Source organism: Mastomys coucha, unplaced genomic scaffold (genome assembly GCF_008632895.1).
Source record: "Mastomys coucha isolate ucsf_1 unplaced genomic scaffold, UCSF_Mcou_1 pScaffold7, whole genome shotgun sequence".
Taxonomy (NCBI): domain Eukaryota; kingdom Metazoa; phylum Chordata; class Mammalia; order Rodentia; family Muridae; genus Mastomys; species Mastomys coucha.
The window spans coordinates 46,166,551-46,180,867 of record NW_022196913.1 but is presented as its reverse complement, the minus strand read 5'-3'; the positions used below and the strand labels follow the sequence as shown (position 1 = coordinate 46,180,867).

Genomic DNA, 14,317 nt, shown 5'->3' with positions numbered 1-14,317 from the left:
GGCCTCGAACTCAGAAATCCACCTGCCTCTGCCTCCCAAGTGCTGGGATTAAAGGGGTGCACCACCACTGCCTGGCCCAAATTGTGTTCTTTACATTATTTGTCCTCCTGGTTTTGTTTATTTAAGTCCTTCGTTTATCTCAGGGAGTTTTGCTGTTGTTAGGTTGATCTTTTTTATTTAATTTGTTTGAGAATGTCATATATACTGTATTTACCTAATTTATCCACTCTCTCATCCCTCCACCTCCCGCACACCTACCCCCACTCCCACTCAGACTTATGACTTCTTCAGTTATCACTGCTTTACACCCACACACTCTACTGATTCCATAAGCTCAGGTGAGCATCTGTTTAGGGCTGACCGCCTGGATTGGATAACCGATCAGGGAGCTCATCCCTAGAGAACACTGATGCTCTCTCACACAGCAGCTGTGGATGGATGGTTTGTGGCCCTTCATGGAGGGGTATGGCCGTGTGAAACGTCCCACACCCACCTTGGCATGTCAACAAGTTGGTTTTATTGTGCACGTCTTATCTACAACTGTGTTGTTGAGATTCCATGGACGAAGCTTTAGCATCTTTTGAGGGGTTTGTTGTGCTGTTAACTTTTTATTGGTTCATTGTGAATTTCACATCATGCACTCCTATCCCACTCATCTTTCCCTCCTCTTGTAGCCTCTGTCCACCCTTGCAACCATCCCCCACTCCTATCAACAGAGAATAACAAATCTCACTGTGGAAGCTGTAGTGTGTCCCACAGTATACCCTTTTGTCCACATGTTTCAGCATCTTTCTTAAAGGCACATGAACTATGAGTGGGATTGTGTACTTCACACAGGCCCAGGTAGCCTTGGCTGAGGATGCTATCCATCTTCCCAGTCAACCGCACCCTCTCTGATACGACCAGATAAAACATTGGTCCCTGTTAGTCCTTGCATTCTCTTTAATTTTAGAATGGTCTTTTACTGCAAGAGTTGCATCAGGTTGACAGAGGAATAAGGAAAGTCCCAGTGTGGTAGAGTCAGGCCTGGAGCCTTGAGCTTGGCACTGGCTTGCTTGACTCATCCAACAGGAGTCATAATGTCTTGTTCAGAGAACTTGTGGAATCTCCCTCTCTGGAATTAGTATTATTTTTTTTTAATGGAAGAAAATTTCATTTCCTGGGGTTGTTTAAAAAGGTTTTGGCTTTAAGGCAAGGGAAATAAACTTGATGACTTAGAGAGGATAAGTTTCCATGATTTTAAGATCCTCGTGGATTTGTGAAGACATGGAATATATAAACTAAATATCCTTCGGCTACAGTTTTTAAAATTACATTTTTTTTAAATGTAAATTCAGCTCTGTCACTAGTCATAAGTTTGTTAGCTAGCAACAGAAACAGAAAGACAGCTAACAAATTTAGAGCAGCAAGCCTTTCAGGAAAAATCCCAGAACATTCTAATGGAGTAGAATCAGGAAAGAACCAGTAGGAAAGATGAATCGGAACCTGTCAGCTATGAATAGCCTGTGATCAACAGGACACTATGAAGCCAACTTTCCTGAGAGCCAATGTCCTAGGATGACAGAAGTACAGACCACTATCAATTTGGATGGCCTGAGATGATCCAAACGTGCCCTCAGTACCACACAGAACTCCCTAGAATTTGTGTGTGTGTGTGTGTGTTTCTAAACATCCATCCTTGATGGATGAGCAGATTACTATCCATCTGGATGACCTGGTTGATCCCAGTGTCCTTTTGACATCCCACGAGACTCCCTAGAAATCCACCTTTTACTACTGCTTATCCTCCAACTCTGTTCAGTGGCCCCTTTAAACCCTAGCTCTAGCCTGTGTCTTTGCCTTGGCCAGACCCTTGCCCCTTTCTCTCCTACACCCGCATCGGACTTGCTGCTGCCCATGTATTCCTTGTTGGTACTGATGTAGCATATCAGTACTCAGATCAATGGCAACGAGGCTGCCTCACACTGAGTTGGCGTCTGGCATATGTCTGCAAGACGGTGTGTGTGAACTGGGGGTGGAGGGGGGAGGAGGTGATTGGCATATTTACAGTAGGGAGCCGATTTGTATTGATGGGGAGAAACCTCTGAGGGGCTGAGTAATATGCTTTCTTCCTTAATCTGATTTCCATGCTCTGTGGCTGAGAGGACCAAGGAAAGGGAAGGGCTTGACTCCCTGTAAGATGCTTCTTTGGCCAAAGGACATTGGGTAGTATTGACTTCACTCTCTAGGTGGAGGCAGCCTCTCTCTCACTCTCAAAGAGGGCAGGTCCCGAGAATTGTCAGTGTGTGTGTGTGTGTGTGTGTGTGTGTGTGTGTGTGTGTGTGTGTGTGTAGAATGGCTGTGTTGATCAACAGAGCCCAGGCCCCAGGGTTGCTTCTGCAAACTGGGGCAGTAAAGAGCTGCTGTGGCCAGAATATCTGGAACTGAAACTAGAGCTGAGAGCTATGTGGGAGGGGGAAGGAGGAGAGAGAAGAGGCAACTTCTGACATCCATGTGCAAATGACTGCACACTCAGAATTCTACAGCTTATGGGGCTTTGTGCCAAAGGCACCAACAGTAGGGATAACCGTTCTGGAGGGAACCTCTGCATAGCATTTAGAACTGTGGCTCTTTCTCTTCTCCCCACACCTACCCTCTGCCCTTGGGAGGCTTCCTCCTCCTCCTCTTCCTCATCCTCCCCCTCCTCCTCCTCCCTGAGGAGCCTTGTGACTCTCACCCAGCCTGTGATTCTGCCCCAGAATCTGCCTCTGTGACCTTGGCTAATTGAGGGCCATCCCAAGTTCAATTCCCAGCAGCCACATGATGGCTCACGGCCATCTGTACAGCTACAGTGTACTCATACACATAAAAATAAATAAATAAATCTTAAAAAAAAAAAACAAGATAGATGTTGTCTCCTGCCCAAGGCTGATCCCTAGCTAACCCTACCACCACATACCCAAAAAAAACTACAACCTTGGGAAGATGTATAAACTGTAATACCTGAGCTGTCCCCTTAGGCCTATTAAAGGGGAATCCCCAGGGTAGGAACAGGGCACTGGTACTTTTTTAATGTTGTATTTTATTTTCCTAGCCATGTAGAATTGTTTATCCTCAATTCTGCTCAAGAAATCTCGTGTTTCTTAAGTCTGACTCAAGAACCAGACTCCAAAGCCTTGGGATTTAAAGCAAGTTTGTTAATCTCTCTTTAACCCATTTTCCTCATCTTTAATATGGAGCTGAGAGACTAATACTAACACATCACTAGGATGTTTGAGAATTAAAAGTGAGTCTCGAGTCTGGCATGTAACAAGCCATGACCAAAACTCAGCTGTTGGAGTTGTGAGTCTCTGGTAAATTCCATGAACGATGGATGTCTAATCCAGAGGGTTCTGCCCACATAAGGATCCCATAGATTCCTTGTTTAAAAATCACCCTTGCACCTCCTTTCCAGGGACTGTGATCTCAAGTCTGTGGGCAGAGAAAAGTCCTGGATTTCTGAGAAGCTCTAGGCAGTGCGCTTTCTGCTGGTCTGAGGACTCAACTGCCAATCATGGATGCATCATCTCTTTCTCCCCACCCCTCCTGTTCATTCCTCAGCCTAGGGAGTATCCTGAAGTCAACTTTAGATCCTTGCCCAACTCTAAACTTCAGACACTGTTTCCCAACAGCCAGCTTGGATCACTTATTAACCCAGGCTCCATAAATTTCCTATCTCATACTCTAGGTTGGAATCCAACTGCCCCTCACATGCCAAGGCAGAGCCTCTAAGAACTAAGATGACTTCTAAGACAAACATATTTCAAATAAACCCAATATCTGTATAGTCAGTACCCAGCAGACCTTAAATTAGCAGCCATAACATGGTACAAAACACACAAGGCTTGATTTGCAGGCCATACCACAGGCTTAGTATCCTGAAACCAAAGATCTGACAATTGACTCTAAAATGGAAGTGTCTTAGTCACAAGTATGATGTCGCAAATAGAAAATTTCACACAATCTAACTTGATTCTACGCACAAAACCATTATTAAGAATATGGTATAAGATTACCTTCAAGCTATTTTTAAGAGGCAAACAAAATATAAATTAATTTTGTGTGCATGCTTGAGTCTTCTCTCCATTATGAGTCAATATTCTAAAATCTGGACAAAGAAATCCTCCATCTGAAATATTATTAGTGCCAAGCATTTAGGATAAAGGGACTTCAATCTTACTGAAGTGAAAGAGACTCTGCTTCACTCTTCCTTGCCTCAGGAACCTCACAGAACTCAGCAGCTGCCACAACTCCTGGCCTTGCCTTCAGTTATCAGATTGCTTTCCTAAGGCCTTCAGGCAGCCACGTTAGGTAGGGGGCTGCACTGGTTTCTCATTCTGAGTATGATGTCATGATCTGCACTTCCCTCAAACAGCACAGAGCTTCATCCTAGTGCTCATGACTGTCATTATGGCTTCCTTAGTAGAGTTCAGTGTGTGTGTGTGTGTGTGTGTGTGTGTGTGTGTGTGTGTGTGTGTGTGTGTGTGTGTAAGAGAGAGAAAGTATACTCATTCATGTTTGTGCATGGGTACCTCCTGTGCACATGTGTGGAGACCAGAAGCCAACTTTATTTCATGACTCAGCATTTTTGAAGAGTCCTCCTTCCTCTGCCCTCTCCTCACAGTGCTGGGGTTACAGACACATGTTGCACCACACCCGACTTTTACGTAAATGCTCGGGATCTGAGCTCTGGTCTTCAGGTTGTGAGGCAGCCATTCCACTGACTGTTGTATCCTAGGCTCTTACTTTAGTTACCTTTCCTGGGAAGGGACCCCTGACCATGCCCCACTGTGCCTGGCCTTCGCCCTGAGCTGTATATTTGGTTCTTACCTTTGTGCAGCCACGCTATACAGCTCATTACTTTCTCCCTTTAAAGTCTATTTTGTTTCCATTTTAGCCGAAGACCATTAGACTAAATACTGTACACACTATTATCTCCTAAATGAATTTCCTCAATCAGTTTTAGTGTGCAAGGTCAAGGCCCAATGAGCTGGAATCCCAGCCTTTGAATTGGCTCTGCACCCAAACGACCCCACATCCCCTCCTTCTCAAGCCGACATTGCTCCCAGAGGACTGCAGCTTTACATCAGTGTAGGATGTATTAATTAAAGCCAATGAAAGTGCTCATTTATTGTAATGAATTTAGCTCTTGCAGGCCATTTTCTTTGGGGTCGCCTGCCTGGATGATGTGCTGAAAAGAGTCATCGGAAGGAAAGACATCAAGTTCGTCACATCCTTCAGAGATCTGCTTTTCACCACACTGGCTTTTCCTATATCCACAGTAAGTACCCAAATGTGTGTCAAGCATCACTGTCGCACAATGGATGGATACTTCTCCTGGAACAACAAGGTGGTCTGGAAACTAATTACTATAACCAGAGCATCTACATTTCTACAAATTTTCTGTCTGAGGACTGACTCTGTTGGCCAGCATCACCCGGGAGTTGGGTACATGGCAGATGAGCTTATCATTAACTTTCTATTTGTTTGTGAAGGTTCTGCGCATGGTCCTTGTTGTTGCCTGGTGGGAAAGCATAATCAAAATAAAACCAGCTCCCCATGTTGGTGGATTTTGTACCCACAAATTCAACTGAGTACAGATCAAAAATATTTGACAAATGAATAAAAAAACAAAAATACTTACAGCAACATTGTTCCATTCACATCATACTAGATATTATAAGTCATCTCTAGGTGGTTTAACACATACAAGGGGATGTACATGGGTCCTATGTGAATATGATTCCATTACATGTAGAGGACTCAAGCATCTGTGGGTTTTAGTATCCTTGTGAATGTTAAGGGATGACCATGTTAGTGGGACAGCCTTGTGTCCATCATGATGACAGGAGGGGAGTCCTAGGTGGGAAATTATCTACTTCCCTTTCTATACATCTGGAAAGCTACCAAATACACAATGTGTAATTACTAAAAGACATAAGACCTTCAAGGTTGGCCCATGAAAAAGACACATTAGGAGTGAATGACAGCCCAGTGCAGAGAATTGGAAAGCTGCTTCATTCGCTGTGTCCAGTGGACAGAAACCAGGCCAAGCAAGCTGTGTACAAGCAGAAGTAAGCTTGTTTTCTGGTGCTGCCACATGGCTATTCCATTGTCCATGCCTTCATTCGTTAGCTAGGACTGAAGCAGATTGAGGTCACACATGCTCGCTGCACAGCAGGGCCTGGGATTGGGCCTGGGATTAGAAAGGTTACCTCATTCCTCCTGCCAGTGCTTTCTGTGACTCCAAGACTTCAAAACTAAATGCAGAGTGGAACTCTCCACCTTGGTCAAACTCAGATGCAGCAAGCACTTGGCATTCCAGGTTTCTTTGTAGAACGCCTCCACCTAAATCTCTTAAAGTTGGAGGGTTTTGATTGTTTGTTTGTGTTTGTTTGTTTTTATTTTTCGAGACAGGGTTTCTCTGTATAGCTCTGGCTGTCCTAGAACTCACTCTGTAGACCAGGCTGGCCTCAAACTCAGAAATCCACCTGCCTCTACCTCCCAAGTGCTGAAATTAAAGGTGTACGACACCACTGCCCAGCTAAAGTTCAAGGTTTTAAAAGGAACAATGGAGTCTGCTCATTTCTCTTGCAAGATGAGCCTATGCATGGTCAGAAGGTAGTATGGTGGGAGAATCAATAGCCTGCCCCATCATCTCAGCACAGAACACAGAGGACAGATGCTGCTAGAGGACATACAAAGGGTACAGCAAATGCAAGTAAACCCAAAATTCTAAATGAAGGAGAGATCCAACTCCCACTTTATTAGCTTATAAATGATTAATGCTCAGCACCACTCCAAGCCTTCCTGTTATTCTTTGCCATGACTACTTAAAGGGAAGAGGGGGCAAGTACATATATGTATGTGTGCATATGTGTATATGCATATATATATACTCATACACATATACACACACACACATTCACACACACATGCACACACACATGCATGCACAGATGAGAAAGAAATTATTAATGACAATGAAGGGCTTGTGGTCCATGCATCTTTTTTAATTCATGACTTCTCTTCCTGCCACAATGGTCATCATGGTTGCTTTCTAACACATTGCCCTCATTGAAGAACCCCAGAGAGCCAGGATACAACTGTTCTCCAATAATCATTTCCTCCTTCATTTTATATCTATAAAATGTAGGTACAATATCCTTCAAACTGCCATCAATTTTTACATTGTTATTTCTTTGGTTGACTTATAAACCTTTGCTGAAAAACAAACCTAATCCTGGTATTTTTGTGTTTCCTTTTCAGTTTGTATTCTTGGTATTCTGGAGCCTCTTTCACTATGACCGGAACCTCGTTTACCCCAAGGGCTTGGATGATTTCTTTCCAGCATGGGTTAATCACGCAATGGTGAGTGAGAGGAAATTATTGAACACTGAAGTCAGTTGATTCCATACTGAACACTAAAGTATCTGAGTATGTTTCCAGTTCTTCAATGCCCTCCAGTTCACTCCTGCCTCTCCACCGTGTCACTATTTAAAAAGCATCCATCCTGAGGGGTGCTAGAGAGATAGATGGCTCAGTGGTTAAAAGCACCTGTTGATTTTCCGGAGCCTGGGGTTCAGTTCCCTTCCCAGAACCTACCTGGTGGCTCACAACTGTCCATTTCTACAGTTCTAGGGGATCTAATTCTATCTCTGGCTTCCATGGGTGCCATGCATGCTTGCTTTGCACACACGTACATGCAGGCAAATACATACTAAATCTTTTCTTTTAAACAAAAAAAGCATACTGAGGATGTAAATGAACAAATTCTAGTATTGCAGCCCAGGGGGTCTACTGAAGCAGAGATGATGAACTCAGCTGTTGTTATGTTACTTAGGAAAAAGTCATGCTACCAGGAAAAAATGACCTTTGGCAGTTCTGAAAAAGAAATGACTTGCTCATGACTAATAATGAAATTCATTTCTAGGAATGGAATAAAGGAAGGTTTAAACAAAATTCTATCCCCATGTCCAAAAAATACTCTAAAAAAGGGCAAAGCCGTGACTACTCACCAAGATTTTCCAGGACTGTGTATCACTAACAGGATTAGTACTTAAATATTTCGATCTGTTTTATCCAGTCATGTTGTTGGTGTTTTTTTTTTTTTTTTTTTTTTCATTGACTCCAATCTTTTTGAGGAGTTAAACAGAAAGCAGAACCTCTTCTGAGATGTTCAGGTCACTGACATCCGAAGAGTCAGCCGCGACCCAGAGGAGCAGGGCTAGCAGTCAACCGCGACCCAGAGGAGCAGGGCTAGCTGTGTGTCCAGGTCTGCACTGTAATGCTAAGCCTGAGTCATTAGAGCTGTGTGTATAAATGTCTCCCTGGGCAATCGTGGCTCAGCTCCTCAACACTTACAGATGCATTTCCACATTACTGGGCAGTTTAAATAGGAATACCTCAGATTTTAGGAAACGAGACGAGTAAAAATCAGAACCTTAAAGGCCTTAAATGCCCCAAGTTCACTTAGAGACTCTATTTCACCTTTCAAAGCTCCCGTTGTCTCCAAATTTGTGACAATCAGTGTGGAAAAGCTTCTCTGCCTGCTAATAGTATCTCATGCACCCTACATCCAGAAAAAACTGTTTAAATATTTTTCTGAGAGAGATACCATTGGCTGAGTATAGTGCTCTGGATTCTGATCTAACTTGGTGTACAAGATCCAAATCTACATGTTAAGTAATTCCCTCCCTTCCAGTGTCTTGCCTTTGCTAGGTTTCCGTTAGTATTCATCTGGGATGACTTCATAGTAAATATTCCCAATGTGGGTAGAAGGGTTGGGTGTTTGTCTTCATATATATGTAGCTGGGCATTCAGGAGTGTGTGTGCATGTGTGTGTATGTGTCTGTGTGTGTCTTTGTATGTGTCTGTGCATGTATATGTGTGTGTATCTGTGTGTATCTGTGTCTATGTGTCTGTGTATGTCTGTATTTGTGTCTGTGCATGTGTATATGTGTATCTGCATGTGTGTCTGTGTCTTCATGTATGTGTGTATGTGTCTGTATGTATGTGTGTATATGTGTCTGTCTGTGTGTGTCTCTATGTGTGTGTCTATGCATGTGTATGCATGTGTGTCTGTATGTGTATGTGTGTTTATATGAGTCTGTGTATCTGTGTGTACCTGCCTATGGTGGCCAGAGATTGATATTAAGTCTCTCTATCAGTCACCCTTCACCTTATTCACCATCCCTACCCCACCCCCCAGTTTTTTATGTCTACATTACAATTTTTACATTACACTATGTAAATCATGTTTCTTGAATATGATTTAACTCACACACTCCTCTTCAGATAAGTACCACAACTTTGAGTTTTACAAATGGAAAAAAAAAAAAAAAAGCAGAGAAGCTATTGAGTCATCTGCCTGGGAGCCAGCAAGCTTGTCATCCAGGGCTCTCTCGGGAGGTAATCCCATAATGATATGAGACTAATTTGCTCTTGCCTTTTATCAGTTAAATCTAGAACTTGGGCTTTGATTCAGCTTTACATTTCACTGGAAAATCAAGGGGATTAATTAATATGACAAAGTGAGAATTTTCACTTAGACTCCCCGTCTCTATGCCAATAAGCGAAAACTTGGAGAAAAGTAAGGGGTCAGAAAGCACGCACCCGCTGGGGCTGGATGCTACTCCCATAGTTTAAAAGGCAGAGTCTTGAAAGTTCGTTTCATCTGGAGCCAGGCATGCTTACCAAGCCCACTCCGAAGGCTTCATAAGCTCAGCCGGTTTTCCTACAATGACTACCAGCTCCCTCCTCCACTGAGTCCCACTGTCTGCGTAGATGCTTGGATTCCCTCCAGTTAGCTGTAATGGTGATGCCCAATCCTAGTGACCTTGATAAGTAAACAGCCATATGGATGGTTGATCATTTGGGAAGTGAAGATCTGGATAATACTGTATACTGCATTCACGAGCCAATTATTAACAGCAAAACAAATACTGTACTGCGGAGATGCTGAAGGATTTTGTTGCCTGTACCACCTGGGATAGGGGATGCTAGAGACTCTGCCCCTTTGCCCTCCATCCAGGTTACCTTCATCCCTTGTGGAGACCAGGCCAGAGTCAAAGGAAGAGGACTCTAGATTAGGGAAGAGGAGGGGAAGGAAGCCTGTCATGGGTTAGACACGCATGTTTCCATATTTCTTTTCGCTGAATTGGAGAAAATCCCTGCATATCATCTTGGGGCAGGGCAGGAAGGGGGAGGGAAATCAACAAACCCACTTGGAGTTTCTTAATGGAACCATCTCTGAGCTCCCTGCTTCTCTTCAGTGTTGGCTGCATCTCATCCCTGTACTCCAGACTCTTGCCTATGCTTGTTATTTTCTGTCCTTACTATTCAATCCTTCTAGTCTGATGCTTCAAGGACACTGCTCCTACAAAATAGGGGTTGGTTAAAGGCTATCGAGATAGCTCAGTTGGTAAGGTTCTTGCTGGACAAGAACAGAGAATCGAGTTCCATCCCTCGCTCCCACGTAAAAGCCAGACCCAGTGGATGTTCCTGTAATGCTAGTGTTGGGGAGATAGAGAGCAGTGAGTTTCTTCCGAGCTCATCGACTAACCAGTTGAGCAGATGATCTCCAGGTTCTATGAGAGATTGTTTCTTAAAAAAGGAGGTGTGTGCTGGCTAATTTTATGTCAACTTGACACAAGCTATAGACAGAGACATCTGAGAGGAGGGACCCTTGATTGGGAAAAATGCCTCCATAACATTGGGTTGTAGGCAAGCCTTCAAATCCTTCTCCTGATTAGTGATTGATGCAGGAGAGCCCAGCCCATTGTAGGTGGTGCCACTGCTGGATTGGTGATCTTAGGTTCTATAAGAAAGTAAGCTGAGGGCTGGAGAGATAGCTTAGCGGTTAAGAGCACTGGCTGCTCTTCCAGAGGTCCCAAGTTCAATTCCCAGCAACCACATGGTGGCTCATGACCATCTGTAATGGGATCTGATGCCCTCTTCTGGTGTGTCTGAAGACAGCGACAATGTACTCACATATATAAATTAAATAAATCTTTAAAAAAAAAAAAAAAGAAAGTAAGCTAAGCAAGCCATGAGGAACAAGCCAGTAAGCAGCACCCCTCCATGGCCTCAGCATGAGCTTCTGCCTTTGACTTCCTGCCCTGCTTGAGTTCCTGTCCTGACTTCCTTTGATGATAAACAGTGATTGATATAGAAGTGTAAGCCAAATACCTTCTTTCCTTCTCAAGTTCCTTTTGGTCATGGTGTTTCATCATTGCAATGATAACACAAAGGCAAGTAGAGTACAAATGAAAAAGATGCCTAGCATGGACTTCTAGCTCCTCCATGCATGTGTATGCTCACATGTACATATATTTGTGTGTATATATATATACATATATGTGCATATATATATATATATATATATATATATCTTCCAGATAGAAATTTTAAAAATATTACATTAGGATAGAGAAATAGCTTAGCCAGAAACAGTGTTTGCCACGCAAGCATGAGGATCTAGTTGGATCCCCAGACCTATATAGTAAATCCTAGGCGCTGTAGCCTGTAACCTTTACTCAGAAGGCAAAGATGGGAAGATTCCTGGGGTCCATCCAGCCATTCAGTGAGCTCAGAATTCACTGAGAGACCCCATCACAGAAAACTAAGGCAGACAGCAACTGAGGAAGGCAATCCTATACTGACCTCTGCTTCCATACGCACGCGCCAACGGGCATACTCACATGTGCACAGGCAGGCACACGCAGGCAACACGAGGGTGGGGGAGGTAGTACGTACTTGATGCTATAGTTCGGATGTGGACTGGTCTCCAAAGCCCTGAGTGTTAAAGCCTGAGTCCCTAGGGCCTTTCTGTTAGCAAAGTATGGAACACTGAAGAGATGGACACTAGTAAGAAGCCTTGAGGCTTCTTGTGACCATGCTCTTAGAAGGGATTGTACAATCTCAGCTCCTGTCCTCTTATCTTCTGTCCCTGAGGTAGAGTTAAGAGATTTTTTGTTTCTTTTTTCTTTGCCTCCACATGCTCCTTAGCATGCCACTTTTTCATGGGTCTAGAAAGCAATAGAGTGAAATGACCATGGAAAGAAACCCATGAAGCTGTGAACCCCAATAAACCTTTTTATCTTCACAAGCTGCTGTCTCAGGGTGTTTTTTGTTTTGTTTTGTTTTGTTTTGTTGTTTGTTTGTTTGTTTGTTTTACCACACTGAAAAGCTGAGTGCCTTCCAGGTCAATTTGTTAACACTTCCCATTTTGCCAGTGCCCATATAAGATAACTCAATGAAGATGATTCAGAGCTGGGAAACTGGGACCAGAAAGATGATGGGCATTTGGCCTAAGTGCTTCTGTGTGAGGCAAACTAGTCCCTGGGGTGGTTCCTGCCTGGTACTGCCATGCCTTTCTCACTGCCATAGAACAACTGCAGCATCAGCGGCACCTTGTTGTCCTGGCAGCTTCGTTTACTTTACAGTATCCCTCATGCTGACCCGATGCTAGCTTTCTTCTTGTAACTGTTTTCTTTTCTTTCTTTCTTTTTTTTAAAAAAGATTTATTTATTTTTATTTATATGAGTACACTGCAGCTGTCTTCAGACACTCCCAGAAGAGTGCATCAGATCCTATTACAGATGGTTATGAGCCACCATGTGGTTGCCGGGAATTGAACTCAGGACCTCTGGAAGAGCAGTTAGTGCTCTTAACCACTGAGCCATCTCTCTAGCCCATAACTCTTTCCTTATCTTTATCTGTGATGATGTCCCCAGGTTCATGGCACCCTCCTGTGATGCTGTCCCCAGGTTCATGGCACCCTCCTGTGATGCTGTCCCCAGGTTCATGGCAACCTTCTGTGATGCTGTCCCCAGGTTCATGGCACCCTCCTGTGATGCTGTCCCCAGGTTCATGGCACCCTCCTGTGATGCTGTCTCCAGTTTTGCGGCACTCCCTTCTGACACTGTATATTTCTAGATGCTTTGGAACTAATTGAGTCTTTGTGCTCTTCCTGCCCAGTGCTTCTGACTCACTGGAAATGTGTGGTTCCCATAGGACCCTTCAGAGCTTACTGTCACTGTGTGTTCAAGAGACACACATCCTGTCCCCATCATATTTTCAGTCCAAATTGTCCTCTTAGAGGGATGCTAGCATTCACTACCATGGACAGGCTGCCTGAGCTGGTGAGAGCCTCGCTGCCTTGGGTGACATAGATCAACCTGACTGTGTTATTGCTGAGCAGCAGTTCTCTGGCCTCCATAAAGGAAGAAACAGAACGGAGGATTCATACTTCAGGGTTTGCCAGGAAAGCATTAACTCCTCAGGTCTTATCTAAATGCTTACTAAAGATAGCACCAGAGCCGACAGATTTAAATAGCAGGAAGAGGACTCAGTAACTGAGAAATAATGACCCTCTCCCGCAATGGAGGGAAGCTTGAGAAAGGATTTCTCTGGAAATCAACCTGAATTGTTCAAGTTGGAAAGAGGAATGGAATAGATCAGAGTTCCTCCTAAGCTTTGCTGCATCTGAAAAGCATGCATAATTATCTAGATAGAATGGGCCCAAGTACTTTAAAACCAGCCAAAGGCAGCATAAATGGAAGTCATTATCATGTAAAATATAAGGATCCCAGCCAGGACCCATCAGGCTTCTCTGAATCCATAACCACAGCCTCTGAGACCAGTCAAACTCAGTAGGTATGAATGGGACCTTAGAAACAACCTCCAATTAAAAGAGAGCTGGCTCTTGGAGTGAGAGGAAGGACCCAATGCAGTTTCTCAGTTCCTGGCTCTGCTGTGCTTTGTTTATTTGAAAATAATTATTAAGCCCTGTCATGTGTGTGGTGCTGTTAAGGTGAAACTATCAAGTGTCCCTCTAGAGGGCCCTTGTGTGGATGGATTGATGGACTGGCCCTCAGTTCTGGTGCTGCTGAGGGCTGGCTGGATCAAGAAAGTCATACAATCGTGGCTGTTAGTAGATGGGCGGACTTAGAGGAAGTGGGCCAGGGGAGTGTGCCTTTGAAGAATGTCTCTTGTCCCTGAGTACTGCTTTTGGTTCCCAGGCTTCCTGGCTGCCAGGAGAGCAGCTTTGTCTTTCTACCATGATGCTCTGATTCATCACTAAAAACACAAGCCCAAGTCAATCCTTCGTCCTTTAAATTGTCCTCTCTCATATTTTGTTACAGTGAAGGAAGTTAGGTATCACAGATGGTGGGAGTAACATTTGACAAGAGTTTTGGCACCCACTGATTTTGAATCCTGATTGAGCCTGTCTACACACACACACACACACACACACACACACAGAGAGAGAGAGAGAGAGAGAGAGAGAGAGAGA

The 14,317-nt window shown here is 43.9% G+C and overlaps 1 protein-coding gene across 3 annotated transcripts in view; it reads left to right on the top strand.

Annotated features, from left to right (window-relative positions):
* Adtrp (androgen dependent TFPI regulating protein) overlaps window positions 1-14,317 on the top strand; it is an 82,738-nt gene that overhangs the window by 27,965 nt on the left and 40,456 nt on the right. For all 3 annotated transcript variants that reach the window (XM_031359061.1, XM_031359060.1, XM_031359059.1), the window contains exons 3-4: window positions 5,165-5,299; window positions 7,288-7,389. In XM_031359061.1, coding sequence (XP_031214921.1) covers window positions 5,165-5,299; window positions 7,288-7,389 — 237 coding nt within the window. The remainder of the gene's footprint in view (window positions 1-5,164; window positions 5,300-7,287; window positions 7,390-14,317) is intronic.